Here is a 20,875-nt window from a genome sequence, read left to right as displayed (position 1 = left end):
TCAGATGATGTTGAGACTACAACTCCCATCATCCCCAGCCACATGGCCATTATGGGAGTTGTAGCCCAACAACATTTGGGAATCCAAGGCTGAGAACCCCTGCAGTTTCAGTGTACTCTAGTTTGACAGTCACAAGAAATCTATGACAGGGTTTGTTGTCTGTGAGGAAACCCAAAGAAAGCCACAGCAGGGATCCAAAGAGCTGTGTGTGGATTTCTATGAGTGCACCACAACTCTCGGTCTATGACAGAAGTCCCTTAGGCCCCAACTCCAGCCGCTCCCAACAATTGGAGGGGAGGAAAGGAAAGGAGATCTTCTGGAGCAGCATTCAATGAAGCACAGGAGGCTGCAGTCAGGAGGAAACGCTTTAGACATGTTTGTGTCAACTTGCTGATCCTGTTCTCCCATTTACTGGGTATTTTCCTTTAAAGGCAGCTGAGCTTGCCCAATTAACTCCTGTCATCACCCTGACTCTTTTGCAGGAAAAAGGCTTGTGTTTATTTCTAGTACTAATTATTTTACTGAAATGTAATGAGTAACTGAGCTCAGGCGTCATATAGAAGAGAAACATAACCAGACCTAACTTTCTAACTCCCTGTCAACTGGCTTTTTCCTAACTCCTTAATATATGATTACATTTGTTCAGATAATTCTTCTCTCTCTGGTAATCAGGCTTCGCAATCTTTATATCACTACTAGGTTCTTCGCTGCCGTCCCCTATACATGCCATTGTCCCTTGGCCAGTTTATAACCTCTTCTGTCTTGCTCACTCTCTCCCCAACTGTCACTGTCACTCTGCCCTCCAAACATTCTATCTCACTCTATCAGACCTGTCTGAGAACTCAAATTCCTTCTTCTATTTATATAATGTTGACAAATTAATTCCATATGGTCAATTTTACCACTTCATATACACTGAGTTCTTTGGTAGGGTCTGACTTGAGCCTTGCCTAGTCAGCATACAATATGTGAAGTTAGGGAGAAGGGTCTGTCATTTGGACCATTAAGTAAGGACACAGGAGACGTCAACAGACCTTGAATTTGACAAATGCAGACTAGTCAAAGTAAAAAGAAGATGCCTGCTCCATAGAGACAAAAACAACACCCCCCCAAAAAACAAAAAAAACACAACCACCCCCCCAAAAACAACTAACCATTTCTAGAAAAGCATGCACCTGTAAACTTCCAAGGCAAAAGGTTGACTCTTGATCTATATGAACTGTAATTATCTGAAGGCTAGATCATTATTAATTCTAAGAGACAAAGCACACTTCAGATGCACGTTGAATTAAAGAAAATTCAGATTAGGCTACAACAACAAACATAGCACTTCACTCATCAGTTTTATAGACAAACAAGTGAATTTTAGCCCGTTGAAAAACGGGCACTAGTAATGGCTTCGGCCCCCGCCGCCTCCGAACCGCCCTCCCAGCTGCCTGATCCCACCATTTCTACAGGAGAAAGGGCGTCCTTTCCGCTCAAAGCGCCAGTTTGAGAAGAGCCTTTGCAGAGAGAGGAGCTCTGCTAGCGAGCTCCTCTCTCCTGTAGAAATGGTGGGATCGGGCAGCTGGGAGGGCGGTTCGGCGGCGGCATTTTTTAGGGCCAATTTGGCCCTTAGTAATGGGGGGGGGGCGGGAATGGTGGGATTGGGCTAGGGCCCCAAGGTTTCCCCCCCCGCCCGGCTTTACCGGCGGCGCCAGGCCTCGGCGGCGGCTCTGCTGCCACCTCGGCTGGCTTCCCCGCCGCTTCATCCCCCAGCGCCTCTCTGTTTGCGGCGGCCGCTTCTGGGCCACCGTTTCCCATGCCGTTTCCCCCCCCGCGGCGGCCGCTTCTGGCCCCGCCGCTGCCTCACCCACACTCCCGCCGCCAGTTGCCCCGCCGCGGCCACCGCCACCTCTGGCCGTGGCTCCGCCGCCGCCGCCTCGCCCACACTCTCCTCCTGGCGTGGGCGGCGGCCACTTCTCCTTTTCCCAGCCCCAACATGGCCGCCGGGTGCTGGCGTTCGCGGCCGCCTTGCTCTGTTCTAGGCATGCGCTTTGCGCATGCCCAGAACAGGCCAGGCATGAACGCACGCTTGGTGTCCGTCCACGGACGGACACCAAGCGTTTTATTAGAGAGGATAAGTTAAGACACCTAAAGTTACACCCAAAAATGCTGGGATGGAAAGTAAGGTAGCTAGCACATCTTAATTTTTGTGCAACAGCAGTCACTAAATATTACACAGCCCCTTCCCAATCTACTTCAGACTCAACTCTGGAATAGGCAATGGGAGAAACAGGCACTGGGAACAGGCACTGAGCAGTGAGGGTGGCTCAGAAACCAGGCCTCTTACCTTCTCATTGCTTAGGACCCACATTTGGTGGGGACAGAAAAAAAAGGCTCAATTTGTGTATGGTAGCTTCAAGCAGGGGTGGTCAGATTTAAGGCTTCTGGGAGCTACTTTCTTCTAAAAGAGCCTTGGGAGCTATCAACACAAGTAGAGTCAGCCACTGTGTGGCAGTTTGAACAAAGATCTACACTGAAAGAATGAGAAATTTTTAACATCAAAGCCCCTGAATTCCCAGATAATTTTGCTGCAAGAAAGGAGGACAGCAAGAGGGGCTGTTTTGTGGGAGAAAAAACTAGAAAAATAATCGGTGAGAAAGTAAAAGTGACCCCAAGATTTAAAAATGGTGTGGCCATACCACCACTCAGCCAGCCAATCAAATCTGCAGTACCGGCTAGAAGGGAGAGGCAAACCCAAACTTCTGAAGAGCTACTTCAGACAAGCCCGGGAATTACTGGTAGCTCTTGAGCTACTTAATGCCCAGCCATAGCTTAAAGGCAAAGCTACAGAGCAGTAGACAAGATACCATGCTAGTCTTTGGAACTCATAAGTACAATTCTTGAAGTTCACTCTAGTCTTAGACTCTAGTACAGTGTTCTTCATGGCAAGGCCTGGGAACCAGTGGCAGCTCCCATTAACCCAAATCACGGCTCCCTGACAAATCGTTATTGGGCCAGTGTGAAGCTTTGGCCAAAGTAAAGCCCTGGTGGTGCAGTGGTAAAACTGCCGCCCTGTAACCAGAAGGTTACAAGTTCGATCCTGACCAGGGGCTAAAGGTTGACTCAGCCTTCCATCCTTCCGAGGTCGGTAAAATGAGTACCCAGAATGTTGGGGGCAATATGCCAAAATAACTGTAAACCGCTTAGAGAGCTCCGGCTATAGAGCGGTATATAAATGTAAGTGCTATTGCTATTGCTAAAATACAGGACAGCCCTGTTATTCATGGGGGTCCCATTCTGTGGTGGTGGGGACCATGGATAGTGACTCTGTGAATAATGGGGCATTAGGGCAATGGGAATTGGGGGGGAGGGGTTAGGTTCCCAGATGCAGAAAATTGCCCAAAATGGCAGTTTTGGCCAAATACCCCCACGAATCACCCCCAAACGGTCACTTAAGGTGCCCTACCATGCCGCACCATCGCCCATGGGGCCGAAAATAACATTTCTTGCCTCCATTTTGAGCCATAAAATGGCTTGTGATCTCTCCAGCTGTCAAAATGGTGGCCGGAAATGGCCTCCATGGTCATTTCCAGCCTCCCCTGACCCGCAGATTTAACTCTTTTTCCCTCCACTTTCCCACCCATGTATACTGAGGTTGGGTGCTAATTACCCAACCGCGGAAATGTGAAACTGCAAGTGCTGGACCCATGAATAGCAAGGTCCTCCGGTACTCTGCCCCTGCCTATCTCCATCATGTGAAGATGACTCTTCCCACCATGCAGTGTTACACTATGCCCAGTGCCAGCACTTTGCCCATAGATCTGTATGGGGAAAGAGCTGGGAGGAATTATTTTATTTTAACATATTTTTATACCACCCAAGACGCAAGTTCTCTGGGCGGTTTACAAGAAAATAAAAACAACCAATAAAAAGATTAACACATTTCAACTATTAAAGTTTAAAAAGTTAAAACTATTAAGACACAATTAAAACAGTATCTAATTAAAAGCCTGGGTTACCCCTGGATTACACTTCCCAGAGCTCCATGTGCACCTTCCAAGATGACACTGGAGTTTGAGAGGACTCCATTTCCCTTAAAGCCCCCCTACCTCTGGTGCTAGGAAGAGCACAGTATTGCACAGAAGTCACAGAGGGAAATGGCTCTGACATTGAAGGGTTTTGCGTTTTTTTGCTAGAGTCGCCCCTGCTGAAAAATAGTGAAGATCACTGCTCTAGTATGTTCTCTCAAAACTTATTTGCAGGGAGAGAAAAGGCTACACAAAAGCAGGCAACGTGTATCTCAAAGGTTTTCAGCACAGTAATTCTAACACAATTATAACATCAATATTTATTAAGACTGCAACAGGATTAACAAGTCTGCTGCACAAGAAACCTATTTTTAAACCCTCTAACAAAAGCAAATGATGTTTAATCCACCCTGCAGCCAAGATGACACACATGAGAAAGTGATAATTGAGCCCTTCACAGAAAGTGGTGCTCAAGCAATGGAAATTTCCAAGGCAGATGAATTCCTCAATAATATCTCAAGAGCCAAGGTTGCCCAGTTTGTTAAACCTTTGCCTTCTGCTGTCCTGTACAGTGACCACAGACACTGCTCCCTAGTAAGGGGATCTGCCAGAGTTCTAACAGTGCACTACAAATGGATCAAGGCTGCCCTCTCACTTCACAATTACAGCTCGGTAACACCACAAGAGAATCTCATGTGAGTAAGTGAACTAAAGGAGAAAAGCTCTGTATCCCACTAACAATCCCTTACTCACCGAAATTTTGGCTTTCAAGCACTCATTGTCTTGAAAAGATGTTGGTGGTGCTAACATCTAATTAGTGGAAAATTCAACCTCTGAACAAAATTCTCATTCCTCATGCTTGACACCAAGCCATTTTAAAATCCTGCACCATGCTAGGGTAATATTTGTGTATGCTCCATAGTTCAGAAATCAGGACAATGGATAGCCACACTAACAGTCCAGAGTAGACTGCATTTTGATTACAGTAATACTGGGTGCCCATATTTCAAGCATACAAATCTTCAAAGGTTACAGTGCATATCTATGCCCAAGATTGGTACCCGACAGTGATACTTCTACAATGATGAATATTATGAAAAAAATGAAGCCATTTAAGTGACTGATGAGTATCTGCTCAAGCCACACAATATTGCATTGTAACTTTATGGAAAGATTTTTGAACAATTTTTGTATGGAATTAAGCTGTTTCTATATGTTGTGGTAAAAAAGTAGGTTAAAAACCTACTTTTTCAGCTTTACAATGGTTATGAAAGAATAGTGGCAAAACTACTTATTTACTAAACTGGGTGGATGGCCGAGGAAAGAATTATTGCAATTGTCAGAACTATTACAGTATTTTGTTCTTTCCCTTTAGGCCTTCCAATTTTATGATCTGCAATTCCTGGGCAGCAATTGGGTGATGTACTTTAAAGTACATGTTGGTTTAGTGCACACAGTACTTTGTAACTCCCCAATTACCAGGGAGGAGCACTACATTCCTTGAAGATCCCCTCAACTGAATAAGAACTCAATATATGCACGCACACAACCCCACCTTCTAATCTGTAGCCAGAAACATATTCAGACATTTCAATTTTTGCATTTCTGTTTTATTATAGTGGGACTGAAAAACATGGCATCAAAATCTGAAAGAAGAGACAGTGCCAAAATACAGACATCACAGTCCCAGTCTGAACTGTGGTATGCTAGGCCAGGATCAAGTACAGGGCCCATGTGTTCCCTTCCCCTCATGCACCTGTCAGAAAGGAAGAAATCCTTGTTTCTTAAAGCCACAATTCTGCATTATGTTCAAATCGGGCATTGTTTTTTAAGCATTCCATACAAACCAGGATATCAAATCAGATATTCTCCCATTTTAATACAAGGAACTGTAGCTTTAAGAAAACAAGATTCCTTCTTTTCAGATAGTGCTCAAAGAAAGCAGAAAAGTGGAGGGTCTTGGGACTTGATCCTGGTCTGATAAGCCAGGATCATGACGTCTGCATTCAGCTACTGCCTTGACAGCAAATACAGAAGGTATGACTTACCTTTTTATTGATGTGACTGAGTAAACAAGTATGTAGCCATTAATGTCTATGGAGTATGTCTGAGGAAATATTGAATATTCATCCTGTTGGGAAATAAATTTAATATTTAAATCAAATATTCTGCAGTTTAATATTCTGTAGCCAAATGAGCTAGATAACGATAATCTTGAAATAACTTGTCTCCAAATTCCTTGCTGACAACGTTACATAAGAACAGCCTTGCTGGATCAGGCCCAAGGCCCATCTAGTCCAGCCCCCTGTTTCGCATAGTGGTCCACCAGATGCCGCTGGAAGCCACAGGCAGGAGTTGAGGGCATGCCCTCTCTCCTGCTGTTACTCAGAGGCCACTTTCTCTTCAGAAAGTGGATGGCGGAACAATGAGAGTTATCACATCATCCTGGTCAATAAGGAGGAGTTGGCTGATGTGGGAAGCAGTGGGAATTTGAGGGTCGTATAGGGGAAATCATCATGTAATGCTGGAACTGCTGATCTTACACAAAGATAAAAGGCAGTCAAACATATACCTTGGATTTCAGGAAAACTGATTTTATTGAGCTGAGATAAGTGCCAGGTTTCATTGCTTTAAAAAAAGCCAGGGAAAAGAGCCCCCCCGCTTGCTGTAGCAGATTCCTGCACTGTGCAGGGGGTTAGACTAGAACAGTGTTTCTCAACCACTGGTCCGTGGACCAGTGCCGGTCCATGAGGAGTTGAGTGCCGGTCTGTGCTGGTCCATGAGGAATTAATCCCCCCACAAAACATTTTCAAGCCAGTGCGGGCCACCATTGCTGAGAGCTCTCCAGAGCTCATTTCTAGGCAAGCAGCCCTCGCTGCTGGGATAACGTTCATTTCAAGGAAGCTAAATGAGTGTTATCTCAGCAGCGAGGGCTGCCTGCCTGGAAATGATCTCTGGAGAGCTCTCAGCAGTGGCGCCCCCCCCGGCTTGAAATTGTTTTCGGGGTGCCTGGAGGTGGGGGCCCCTTTACTAACTGCTGGTCCGGGAAACTGTGCACAAAGACTGTACCGGTCCATGACTCCAAAAACATTGAGAAACACTGGACTAGAAGATCTCCAAAGTTTCTTCCAGCTCTAAAATTCTATGATTCTAGAAGTCCCAAATGAGTGGCAGTTCCTGAGGAATTACTAAAAGTGCCATCACAAACGTTTTCAATCAGAGTGAAATGGGAGACATTCAGAACAGCCAAACCCTAGTGATGAGATGAAAAGGGACACATGAGAAATAGGAGGACTGGTCACTGAGGACAAAAACATACAAGCCTTCTTTTACATGTTCCCCACCGCACGTTAAGGTTTTTAAAGATGTTTTAAAATTGGTGTTTATATTTGTATTTCTGTTTTAATTGTTTTTAATGATTTCTGTTTCTTAATTGTAAACTGCCCTGATCCAGCTTGGAAGGGAGGTATAAAAATTGAATGAATGAATGAATGAATGCATAAATAAATAAATAATGTCAACCACCCCAATCCAAAATGGCAGGTATGAAAACATTTGAGGTGCAAGAGATCTGGCTTGTGGACTGCAATTTGAACCAAATTTAGTCTAGTTTTAAAGACAGAGAAAGGAAAGTAGGCTGATTAGTTCTTACTAGAACAACTTATTAACTGGCAACTTAGATGAAGGGGAGGAAGGAATCTTCACCAGATTTGCAGATGTTACAAAACAGAGTCATACCACACCACCACAGAAGACAGGAATAAACTTCAATGACCTTGACAGAATAGAAAAATGGACTGAAACAAATTGAAATTCAATAGAGAGAAATGACAGGTTGTGCACTTGGGCAAATAATAATAATAAAGTGCACAGGTATAAGATGCAGTATAGCTAGCTTGACAGTAATAGATGTGAAAGGGATCTCAGGACTGCAATCATTCACAAGCTGAATAAGAGTCAGGAGCATAATGCAACTGCAACCCCCCCCCCAAAAAAAACTATTGCTATTTTAGGCTGCATTAATAGAACCATAGTTTCCAAGTCATAAGAAGGAATAGTTCTACTTTAATGCATGCTAATCAACACCTCATATGAAGTGACTGACAAAAGGAAGCACTTTTTCCATACAACACATAATTAATCTATGAAATTCTCTGCCACAAGGTGACAGCCACCAGCCTGGATGGCTTTGAGACGGGCTTAGATACATTCATGGAAGACAAGTCTATCAATGGCCACTAGTCTGAGGGCTATAGGCCACCTCCAGCCTAAGAGGCAAGATGCTTCTAAATACCAGTTTCAGAGGAGGAACAGCAGCAGGAGAGAGGGCACGCCCTCAGCTCTTGCCTGGGGGCTCCCCAGAGGCATCTGGTGGGCCACTGTGTGAAACAGGATGCTGAACTAGATAGGCTTTGGGCCTGATCCAGCAAGGCTTTTCTTATGTTCTTAAGGGCTGCGTTGAGTTCTGGGTGTCACACTTTAAAGATGTAGACTAAGTGCAGCAGGTTCAGAGGAGGACAACAAAGAGGATCAAGCGTCTATCTGCAAAACAAGCTCTATGAAGAAAGGCTGCTGGAACTTGGTTCTGGTTAGCTGGGCAAAGAGAAAACTGAGGGTGGGCATGATAGCATTAAACCTGGAAGATTGTAATATATAAAAGGGCAAAATTTGTGCTCTGCTGCCCTACAGGCTGGACTAGATCTAATGGGCTTAAGTTATAGGACTTCAGCTGAACTTCTGAATGAAAAGAGCAGCTTGGAATGAAATCAATTATTTAGGGAGATGTGGGCCCTTCCTCACTGGGAGACCTCAAACAGAGGCTGAATAGCTAGGGATGTGCCAGCTTTGTTCCATGCACTGAGCACAGCTAGGCTCAATGGTCCACAGGGCACCTCCAATTCCATGCATCAAGTTAAGACAAGCCACATTTATATGCTGTTACTATGTGTTGTGGTTTTTATTGCTTGTTTTTTATATTGTTTAAAGTTATATTGTTATGGCTTGTCAAATGACAACAAAGATAAAGACAAGCCACATTTAGAGCTTGCACTATTCAAATGCTATGCATACACACACGTCAATATCCTTTCACCCCTCTGCCCTACATTCTAGTGAATTCCTTGCATAGCTGAAGGATTACAGCTCCTATACAAACGTCTAGAGCAGTCAGCAGTCGTGACCCAACTGAAAACAGAAGGCACCTGACAGGAAGGCCAACATTCTACTGGCAGGATATGCTCACACTCACTACAAGTATAAAAGGGGCTCTTAACACTGTTGAATGTGAGAAAAATTAACTGTTAAATTATTAACTCCTATATTGTTCTGATCAGTATTATATTTCTGTTGATGAAGCCTGGAAATCAGATACAGGCACTCCCAGTTATGAACATCATTTTTACAAAGGTCCATAACATATCACATTAAGGAAGCCCCCAATTTACAAATGTCAATCCGCACATACGAATGCATCACAAACTAGACCACAAACCAGAGGAGAGCTGGTCTTGTAGTAGAAGGCATGACCTGTCCCTTTAGCTAAGCAGGGTCTGCCCTGGTTGCCTATGAATGGGAGACTAGAAGTGTGAGCACTGTAAGATATTCCGCTCAGGGGATGGAGTCGCTCTGGGAAGAACAGAACATGTCAAGTTCCCTCCCTGGCTTCTCCAAGATAGGGCTGAGAGAGATTCTTGCCTGCAACCTTGGAGAAGCCACTGCCAGTCTGTGAAGACAACACTGAGCTAGACAGACCAATGGTCTGACTCAGTATATGGCAGCTTCCTATGTCATCGCTCTTGGTAATTATATGTGTTCTGAGTTATGAACATCCAACTTACAAACTTTTGGAACACAACCTGTTTAAATGGCGCTACAAGGATTCCAAAAGATCTTTGGGCTACAAGGTATAGTAAATGGTAAATTATTACTAACGCACAGTTATAGCACTCAAAGCATTGATCAATTGTCATTGTAGCTTTCATTGTTTTTCACATTAGTTCTCTCATTGTGTTTATGGCTGTGCAGAAGTTCAGGTCACTTTGACCTTATACTCTTCTGGCAACACCTTGGTTGGCAGAGGGAACTGTCTTAATGGACAAGGCAAGCAGACAAGTTTCTCATGCCTGCCACCCAATCCTTTAATATTGTTTAACGATTTCAGGTTTGCTTATCCAAATTATAAAACCATAAAAGAAAACCCAAGTCAGACTTTACTTCCTCCACCCTTCCTGCATTAGAACATACATATGTACTACACTATGTAGTACAATACTACACCCTTCCTACATTAGAACATTAGAAGATGCCTACAAAGCATCATCTGTGCAAGAGTTAGGCCATAGGTTGCATGTACTTCAGGTATTCAATGAGTAGCCACCATTCTTATACGTGGCCCTACTCTTCTTTAATTTCTTTGACAGGAGAGAACTATAGTTTATCTTCCAAAGCTTTAAAAAAATACTCTGACAATGTGAGCAAAAAGCACCTTCAGCTGGGTGCCTGTGGACTATGTGGGTGAGGTGATTTGTTTCAGAGTGGACCCTGGAGGGCATGGGGCCAGAGAGATTTGATTCTGCAGCAATTTGAGGTTCTGCAACTTACTTTCACTCTCAAAAATATATGGACTTTGTCACGGATTCCTTGATCTTCTCTGCGACTGTGTAAGGAATGTCAAGCTTTGATTGGTTTCCTGGACTAGGCTTGGAAATTTTAAATGTGTTCTATTTGTTTTAATTCTATACAGCGCCTAGAGATTTTTATACTAGGCAGTATATAAATTAAATAAATAAAGTTGATCGACTGACTAATAGGTCAGGCACACCTTTCTTTCATGGTCAACTGGCCATATTCAAGGCTACTGAGAAAATGTTGTGCCGAGTTACACATACATACATACTACTACCCCTAAGACTGACAGGAGACTTTCTGTACACAAGGGATAAGCTCTACACTCAAGTGATAAACACAACTTTCTGTATAGGAATGGGCAGGTCCCTCTGCTATTTTGATGTTTTCCCTCTTGCCAACCATGAGTCATAAGTGATTGCAAGAAATAATTTATGCACAGAAGGATAACTTACAGTATCTCCCACCTGGATAAAGATGGTCATCCTCAGCTGCACAGAAGAGACAAGTCAATAGTCCCCCATGACTAGAAGGAGCCCAACTACTGCTGTCTTAACAAGTAGGAGTTGTGTGATTGTGGTGATGATGATGATGATGATGATGGGTGTCTGTTAGGAGAGACTGAGCCACATCTGTGCAGACCCAAAAGTCTGAAGGAGGTATTCTTTCTTCCTGGTGCACATTCTCCAGAATTTGAAGGAGAGGTTGTAGAGACTCAAACTGAACCACCACTATCTTTTCCTCCCAATTCATCTGGGAACAAGTGAAAGCACCAGCAGAAACCTAAAATGGATCTATGATGAGTATGAGGCACTGGGTAGGAAATTGAAGAAGCTGGAGGCACAAGTGAAGTCTTCATTGATCTTCCCATGGAAAGTCTAGATACAGGAAGAGAATGCAGGTTCCTGCAAGTGAACAGCTGGCTACAAAAATGGCATTGTCAAGCAAGATTTGGATTGTTGGACCACAGTCTACATGAAGGACTCATAGTAGTAGATAGAGTGTGCTTCATGAGGACTCAAAGAACATGTTGGCAGAAGCCTTGCAAACCTCTAAACTAAAGGTTTTAACTGAACTTGATGGGGCAGGGAGACAAAAGACCAATGCCAAGTATAAACCAATTACTAGGGAAAAGAAAACATGTGTCAAAGGTGGAAGCCAGTGGGGGAGTGTGTCTTTAGAAAGTCACTACAGCAAAGGCAGAAGATGGTGATACCCATGGTATGGGATGTCTACACACTAATGCACAGATTGTGGGAAACTAACTTTAAATCTTAATTCAGAAAGGCAAATATGATCAGATGTCAGGAAGCTGGCTTTAATGAACTCAGAGGAAAAGTAGATTGGAGCCCATGGCTAGAACTCCAAAGGGAAAAGAGTTGAAGAGGGATGGGAGATAATAATGAAGGCACAATCACAACCTTTTCCCAAGAAAAGAAAAAAATGGGAGACAAGAAACCAGTGTGGATGCACAGAGAACTCTCTGAACAGCTGAGGAGCAAAAAAGACACATATATGAAATGGATGGAGGGACATATAACCAAGGTAGAGTACAGAAGAGTGGCCTGAAACCCTAGGGATACTGTCAGGAAAGCTATGGCTCAGAATCAGCTGAAAACAAAATCAAGTTTTACAGATGTCTGGAACAAGAGGAAGGTCAAGAAAGTAGAAGCTTGAAGAAGATGCTGAAATGGTAACAGGTGATAAAGAGAAGGCAGAGCTGCTTAACAGCTATTTTGCAATTGGAAAACATGGCTGAGCTGGACAACTAGAGATGTGAAGCACCAAAAGACACAGACAGAAAAATTTGGTGATTTCCCCCCGCCTCGAGAGGAAAGTATTGAGTGGAGTGCCACAGGGCCCTGTGCTGTTCAACAAAGGCATAGAGTCCAGATCACAAGTAGTATTTGTTCCACTCTATTCTATGTTGGTCAGGCCTCACTTGAACTACTGTGTCAGATTCTGGGCCCCACAGTTTGAGGAGGGGATTCAAAGGTGAACAACAAAGATTGTAAGAAAACCAATTGTTACCACAAATGGTTGAAGGAACCAAGTATGTTTAGCCCGGAGAAGCAAAGATTAAGTGCGGAATAAGATAGCAGTCTTCAAATATCTGAACGGCTGTCACACAGAAGGAGCAGACTTGTTCTCTATTGCTCCCGAGGGCAGTGGGGCTGAATCAGTGGGCTGAAACTACAAGGAAGCAGATTTAGGATAGACATTAGGAGGAAGTTCCAAACTGCAAAAACTGTGAAACTGCCTGTCTCCCTCAGTGGAGATTTTAAACAGAAGCTGGATAGCCATCTGTCAAAGATGCTGTAGCAGTTTCCTGACCTGAAAGGGGGTTGGTTTAGGAGACTTCTTCTATGATCAGTGCACTTGATTCTTGAACCCAAATCAATATCTATATTTTTGCAAGTGTTTGCCCTTCCCTTGATGTCCTATGGTTCTGCAGTTTATAAATTTTAGCTCAGTATTTTGACAGACTCTACCTAAATTTGTTTTGTAACCTGTTAACCCTTTTGGTTTTTGCAGTGATCAAGAATAGAATTAAGTTTTAGAATTAAATTTCAACTGAATTTAAAATAAGTACACCTTTCTACTATGAACAGCTGAGGTACTTATAAAAACACACCAGTGTTTTGTTTCTTAGAAGATTTCACACAACCTTAAGCCAGCCTAAACAGTGCCTAAAGACCTAGCTCTGCCTCCCACTTATTTCAAATGGTCACATCAATTTTAAGGTTTAATACTGAAAAGACTTTCAGGGCAACAAATATCACTTACTTGGCCAGCTGTGTCGACTACCTGAAGATGATATTCTTGACCGTTTACTGTAATCAGCTTTGTAAATGCTAGTTAAATGAGAAAAAGGACACTTTAGAGTTTCACATGCACAGTCTGCCAACTCAGTGTGTCAAACTGGCCACTTGATGGGCCATATGCTTAACATTAGAGCAAAGCAACTGGCTTTTACTAAGAACAGTCATTAAGTAGCCAAGCCTTCCATTTTTAAAACTTCAAACGATAGGATCCAATCATTTACATAATATTTGATGTAATATTTGCAGACCTCTCATTAGATGTGTTTGGTTTCATTCATAACTGTCTATGTCTAAGGAACAGATACACAAATAAGGGCTAGTTGGACATTACAGACTCAATTCTAACCTTAACTTAATTTCCTTGGAAGGAATAGACAGACAAGTCATTGCTTTGAAACATTCCATGGAAAAGAATTACAATGAGTATTAGCAACACACTTGTGCAAACCACGCACAAAAGACCATTAAAAGCAGACTGACTGTCATAGCACTAATTTTACTTCCATCAAAGTACATTCAGTGTCCTATCAGGAAGGACACAGTACTATTAGGTGCAGAACTGACTAAGGATTGTTCATTTGCATTTGAATTAAGTGCCAGCAAACAGCAGGATGCAATCAGGACTGTAGGAGCCCAGGCTTGAGATATTCTTACTTTTTCGATAGAGGCAGAAGAGTACCATTAAAAACTTTGGCAGCACACTTGGTCTTGGCTCACTGTGTTGTGACTGAACAGGCTGCTTGATAGGGAATTGGGAGATGTAGGATCCCTACCTTGCAACAAGGGCCTTGACTAGATTACCTTTTGGTCCCTCAAACTAAACGGTGAAAAAGTTTAACTGAATTCAGTTATGGTGGATCCTGAGGCTTGAATCTATTTCCACTGACAAGCCATACCTGCTGGGAATTTAGTATGTCCACTTCAATTCAGTGCTGACTTGGTGGTGGCAACATTACCTTGTGATAGTTTCTGTAAGTGAAGGGGTGCCATTCATGCACACGTCATTCTAGTAGCACACAAAGTGCCATGGCTACTGCTGCAGGGATGAAAGCCTGCCAATGACATTCTGCATAATAAGTCTACATTATTTTACCAAAGGTGTGTGTTGAAATGCTTTGGCCCATCTGCTTGTGAACCTTTTCTCATGTCTGGACTAGACAATCTTGCACTTTTCAAATACTAATCAAAGTACTCAATATGCCACTGGACTTTTCAGTGTGGACTGGCTACAAACCGTGGACCTCTACAGGTATTTCCTTGTGTAAAAGAATTAAAGAATGACACTAGCCCCTCTTAATACTAGGGCCATTAGCCATAGTACAAGACATGCTTTGCATGCAGAAGGTCCAAAGTAAGGATGTGCCCGAAACGTTTTGGAGGCCATTATAGAAGTCTCCGAAACATTTCGGCCACTGGGGCAGTTTCGGATTTCAGAGGCGGTGGGGGTGCTCCCTTAAGGGCGGGGGAGGGTGCACTTACCCCTCCCACCGCATTTCTCCTGCCAGCGCTCCACTGTATCAAAGCCCTTTGGGGCGGCAGCATATCTCCCTGCCACCCCGTTGCCATCCTCAGCCGGAAGTACTGGGCATGCGTGCACCTGTTGCATGCACGACAGACGGGTACTCAGACGCCCGGTACTTCCGGCCGAGGATGGCAATGGGGCAGCAGGGAGATATGCTGCTGCCCCAAAGGGCTTTGATACAGTGGAGTGCAGGTGGGGGAGATGCGGCAGGAGGGGTAAGTGCACCCTCCCCCGCTGCCTCCGAAATGCGGAGGAGCGGTTCCAGGCACATCCCTAGTTCAAAGTTCAATTCCTGACATATCTAAGGGTAGGAGTGCTGAAGAAAACTTCTGAGACCTCAGAGAGTTGCTGCCAGTCAGAGTAGACTACACAGGGCTAGAAGGACCAATGCTTTGACTCAGCCGGTTTACTCTTCAGCTTATCAAGACATCCCAATCCTGGCTTGTCTCCTAAGCCTCCTTATCCAAATAACCAATATAATGGTTATCTGGAGGTTTTACATTTAAGTCGGTAACTTAATTTCACATATACATAACTTCTACCAGAGTAAGGAATTCAGATTTTTTTTTAGCACCCACAGGAAAAAAATGAATATATATTTAATATATAGCCTTTTGGAAGGGTGGTATAAAAGTTTTAATAAATAAATAAATAAATAAATATATTGCCATTGCATCCAAATTAGAGGTCTTTGTCATGCAAAGAGGATCAGTTGTCATTTCTATTACCTAAACATAGTTTCTGAACACAAGCCATAATACATACAAATGTTGAAAAATATTGCTGGTATCAGTACCTGAAGTAGCAAGTTAACTATCTTTAAAAGATGAAAGCAGCAAAGCCAGAAAGAGCCCTCTCCCCGTATAAATTAGTTTATCAGGCTAGACAGCTATATAACTTAGCACTCTATTCAAAGGTGACAAGTGGAAGGGTAGGTTTGGTGGTGGTGTTTTTTTTTTTAAAGGCAGACCAAGCGCCCTAGGTGACAAATATATCACATGAAGCAATTTCCAATTCCCCATCCCCAATTTCAAGTTATATTATATGCTTCATGTGTCATTTTGGCACAAGCGGCACTCAAACTGAACTGATATCAGTGTTCATACAGAACATAAATGATGTTCAAGAGGGGGAAATCAGCTGAAGAAAGCAAGCAACTCCAAGTCTATTAGTTCTTTAAAAAATTGATACTGTACTTAATCCTTTAGGCACAAAAAAACCTCAAAAGGCAACTTACAAAATTACAAAAAAGTCATCTTTTATAAAATTGTTTTGCTGTAACACAACATACCAGGAATAAGCAGTAATTAAAACCAAGTTAAAATGTGTTTCACTAAAAGCCATGCAGAATAGGTAACTCTCTGTGGAGAGTTTCGCAGTCTTTTTTAAACGTTACAAGAGACCTAGCTTGGTGGCTCTCCCCAGGGAGGAAGTAGCTGTGGCACCACCACAGAAGAAGAGGTCCCATCTCTGGTCAACACCAGATGAATCTAGGACAATGGTAGGCCAGAAAGCAGGTCATGTGAGGCTGATTTTAATAACTGGGCAGGTAGGTTTTACCAAAAGCATACCTAACTGGGTATACAGTACACCTGTGATGTGTCAAGACATCACTACTGAATTCAGGATAAAGGCTTCACACAGCTTTTGGTAAATACATGCAGTCATAATTTAATCTTAGATCCAACAGATGTAACAGTGATTTTTTTTACTTTAAACATTACCTGTCCTGAACCCCTGGGAATTAAATATATGCTTCTAGCTTTAATGTTTAGAAGAAGATAACCAAGTCTAGAAGTGCCATAATCTAAATGAAATATTTCAAGAAGGGACAGATCAGGAATGCCTACAGAACTACCATAGCTGTGTTAGTTTTACAATTGGATTTTTAAAAAAAGTTTTTAAAGCAGAAACTAGAAAAAATGGTTCTACATCAAGAACATTTACAGAAGAGAATTACAAATTCCTTCTTGCACCTATTCACAGAAGGTCCCCAGTTTACAGACCTAGCTACTCTGGGCAAGACTGCATTCCTAACTATGCTTACCCCAATCATGGACAGGAGGAGAGTGGTGGTGGGAACAGAACATGAATCATGCTCTGAATGTTACAAGCAATTAATTAACATTAATTAATTAATTCCTTGTAACAGGAAGTTTTGTCTCCCCTTAACATCCAATATCAACTTAGAATAACCTTCAAAAAAGTTTTAGAACTTAAATGTAAACTACTCTGAGAGCTTTGGAGGAAAATCTGTAACATCAAAAAACTTAGCTGGGGATAAGTTAGGCAGGGGAAAAAAACTCTTGAGCATTCTCAGCAAGTTCCATATTACTTACTGTTCTCTATGGTAGGATCATATGAATCAACAAACTGGCCTTCCACAAACTGAATAGTCAATGAAGATTTCCCTGTGAAGAAGGTAAAGCAAATATTAGCAATGCTGGAGATTCTGCATAAGACAAACATTCTGTTAGGCACAAAGAACAGTGAAGTTTGTGCATTCTAAGAAAAGGATTGGAATCCAACATTATTTATTATTATTATTATTATTATTATTAATTCGATTTCTATACCGCCCTTCCAAAAATAGTTCAAGGTGGTTTACACAGATAAATAATGGCTCCCTGTCCCCAAAGGGCTCACATTCTAAAAACAAACACAAGATAGACACCAGCAATAGTCACTGGAAGTACTGTGCTGGGGGTGGATAGGGCCAGTTACTCTCCCTCTGCTAAATAAAGAGAATCACCACGGTAAAAGGTGCCTCTTTGCCCAGAGGCTTGGGCATAACCCTAGGCTTGGGCATGCCCAACAAAATTTTTGACTATTTTTTTTGAGCAGCAGGCACCCATGTCATATCAAGTTGTTTTGGGGAATTTCACTGAGTTTTGCTATGCAGCATTTGGGAAGTGGCAACTGGCAAACTATTCTTTGGCGAAGACAAGCCCAAAGCTGTCTCAAGCTCACAGACTGTAGTGTGGGGTTATCTGGATATCTGCCATGAACCAATGCTTTCCTAAGTTGTGATAACCTGTGATAACAGAAACATGATTGTTCCAAAACAGAAAAACCAATGTGTTACAATTTACAAATGTGCCACACATCCCCAGTGACAGAACATTAGTTTGTCATGGTTTGAAAAGAACTTCTGTATTCATACTACTTGATCCATTATATTTCTAGCCTTAACTTTCCCTGAGCCACCTATACATTCTTTGCCCCCTCTGCAATTCTATCATTGGCCCATCCAAAATGACAACTGGTCACTTCAAACCTCCTGCAGGATGTATAGCACCTCTAAACCAGAGGTCACAGATTTTCCACCCTGAAAGAAGGTAGGTCACCTCCACTCAACATTCCAAGGTGGTTTGTGACACATCCCATCAGCATTTTCACAAGAGTTATGAGAAATAAGGTATTTAGAAAGAAAATAAAAGCCTATTAAACCTATTAAGCAGTGAGTGTATTGTGATGCAGTGACAAACCATGGTTTGTCATTACAAGAATGATCTAAAGGAAGCTTCAAGCCTTCATGCTCTCTCGTCCTCCGAGGTTGAGAGAAGTTGTTTCTACTTCAAATTTTAACAAGCCAGATCTGCTGCATTTGAACACAATGGACCATGGTTTGCCACAAAATCAAGAACAGGAGCTCCTAATCTTCTACCTTTGTGTACAAAAGGGGAGGGGCACAAGAAGTATAAGCCCAAAGATTGGCCCAGCTAGTTCCCAAGCTTCCAGGCAGTAGAAACACAAATTAGTCAATCTAAGAGAGAGGCTGGATGGTGACTAGCTTTTCTGCCAGGATGTTTGTGTATTAACCAAAGACTGACAGGATAACAAATAGTATCGCTCTGTACCATTGTGCAGTAAGAGCCATTACCCAGTAGGGGTGAGCAGTTTGGTCTTGGGTGGTTACTAAAGAAAAGTATCCCTTTGGTATACTGATGAATTTTAAACTGCATCTCAATGTGGCACTTTTATTGCCATTATAATTCTTGAAAATGGATACTCTTTTACAGCGCAATTACTACTACAGCTTACAAATAATAAAATCCTAATTGTACTGAGACCAAGAACTTTTCTTCCAGACATACAATATAGTTTGATCTTTAGACCAAGGGCAGATCGAGTTCTTCCTGTTAATGGCAGCACTCTTGCTGAGTAACACTTGCAGCAAATGCTGAGCAACAGTGCCCCTACTGGGCAATACAGTCACCCCTCGGGTATCCTCGGGAATCAAGAGGAGAGCTGGGCTTGTGGTAGCAAGCATGACTTGTCCCCTTAGCTAAACAGGGTCCACCCTCGTTGCATATGAATGGGAGACTTGATGTGTCAGCACTGTCAGATATTCCCCTCAGGGGATGGAATCGTTCTGGGACGAGCAGAAGGTTCCAAGTTCCCTCCCTGGCATCTCCAAGATAGGGCGGAGAGAAGATTCCTGCCTGCAACCTTGGAGAAGCCGCTGCCAGCATGTGAAGACAATACTGAGCTAGATAGACCAATGGTCTAACTCAGTATATGGCAGCTTCCTATGTTCCTATCCTAATCACAGTTTTAAGTACCCGCGACTGGGAAGTTGTAGCAGGTTTCGCCAACCGCAACCTGAGTATCCATGGTTTGGCAAGATTTCTTGTTAATTTTGGGTTTCCCTCACGATTTCTGGGGGTCAGGGGTGATTTTTGGTGTTCCTGTTCACCCCTCTTACTGACTCATGGTGATTTGGAGTAAACCCCCCCCCCCATTTTAACTATATTTTGCAGTCTTTTCACGACCACAATTCCCCTAACTCCGTTTGCCATTGATTTCAATGGCTTGCCAATCACAAGGTTTTCCTGGAACAGAATCCTTGCAGTTGACAATGGATGACTGTACCTACAGGTTGCAGAGTAACTGCAGTTCTCACTAAGAAATAACTACATCTCTTTCTTGGAGCTCTTTGGAAGTTTAATGGCATTCATAGCGCACAGACTTTTAAAAAATGCTTTCTGCCATATTATGGTCAGGTGTGCCTGTTTTCTTAATTCAGGCCTTTGAAAACTCCTGTTCCAAAAAACTGTACTTTCTGTTGTGTAACTCGGACAGTTGATTACAGATTTCAAAACACTGTAAAATGCAGCACTGTGCCATCAGTACTGGGCAGAACATAGAAATCTTATCATTTTAAACACTTAGAAAAGCTGTTTAATATACACCTGCACTTTTCTTCTGCACTACAGTGACCCCCCTTCATATGAAGTAGCACTAGCACCTGCCTCATATGTTTGCCAGCAGCAAGCAATACTATCCTACAGCAGAGATGATGAGGTGCGCTGGATATTTTGGCCTAGGTTTTTACTTTTCAAGTTCTACTGTATGCCACATCATTGCTCCATTTTGAGAATATTTCCAGCCAGTGAGCAGCAAACCTAAAAGAGAGTAAACTAAAGTCTGCCAGGATAACACACCTATATTTACCTGAATAGAAGACAACTCTGAATTTAAAGTTTAATCAAAGAATTCAAATTTAAAATCAAAGAACTTCAAAAATCCTAGTCTTGGATTCAGGTAAATACAGCATTATTTCTCTTTGCTACTATCCTGTAAGAGCAACATCCAGCAGGGGTGAGCCAACTTTGGTCTTGTGTGGTCACTTAATTGTCGGAAATAGGATATACTGATATGTTTTAAATATACAATATAACACAGGATTTAACACAAATGAGTTACACCTTAATTGTTAAGTGATCTGGAGTACAACCCTTGCTTAATATTATAGGCATCTTACTGGATCACATCCAGGTCCAGCAAGATCAGGAAGGATAAAAATCATTTTTTAAAGAAAAGCTAGTGAGAAATTGTATTTATAAAACATGGTTAAAATTATACCACCACAAACATGCTGCATCTAT

At 42.6% G+C, this 20,875-nt stretch overlaps 1 protein-coding gene across 1 annotated transcript in view; it reads right to left on the bottom strand.

The window, feature by feature from the left end:
- The window catches only part of RHEB (Ras homolog, mTORC1 binding), a 47,387-nt gene that overhangs the window by 7,484 nt on the left and 19,028 nt on the right, over positions 1–20,875 (bottom strand). The window contains exons 2-4 of the mRNA XM_053263454.1: positions 17,324–17,395; positions 13,425–13,492; positions 6,062–6,144 (exon numbers count right to left, since the gene is read on the bottom strand). Of these exons, the coding sequence (XP_053119429.1) occupies positions 6,062–6,144; positions 13,425–13,492; positions 17,324–17,395 (223 nt within the window). The remainder of the gene's footprint in view (positions 1–6,061; positions 6,145–13,424; positions 13,493–17,323; positions 17,396–20,875) is intronic.

This window comes from Hemicordylus capensis, chromosome 6 (assembly GCF_027244095.1).
Source record: "Hemicordylus capensis ecotype Gifberg chromosome 6, rHemCap1.1.pri, whole genome shotgun sequence".
In the NCBI taxonomy this organism is placed as follows: domain Eukaryota; kingdom Metazoa; phylum Chordata; class Lepidosauria; order Squamata; family Cordylidae; genus Hemicordylus; species Hemicordylus capensis.
Note: the sequence above shows the minus strand (reverse complement) of the source record. Positions and strands in the feature narration are given on the sequence as shown.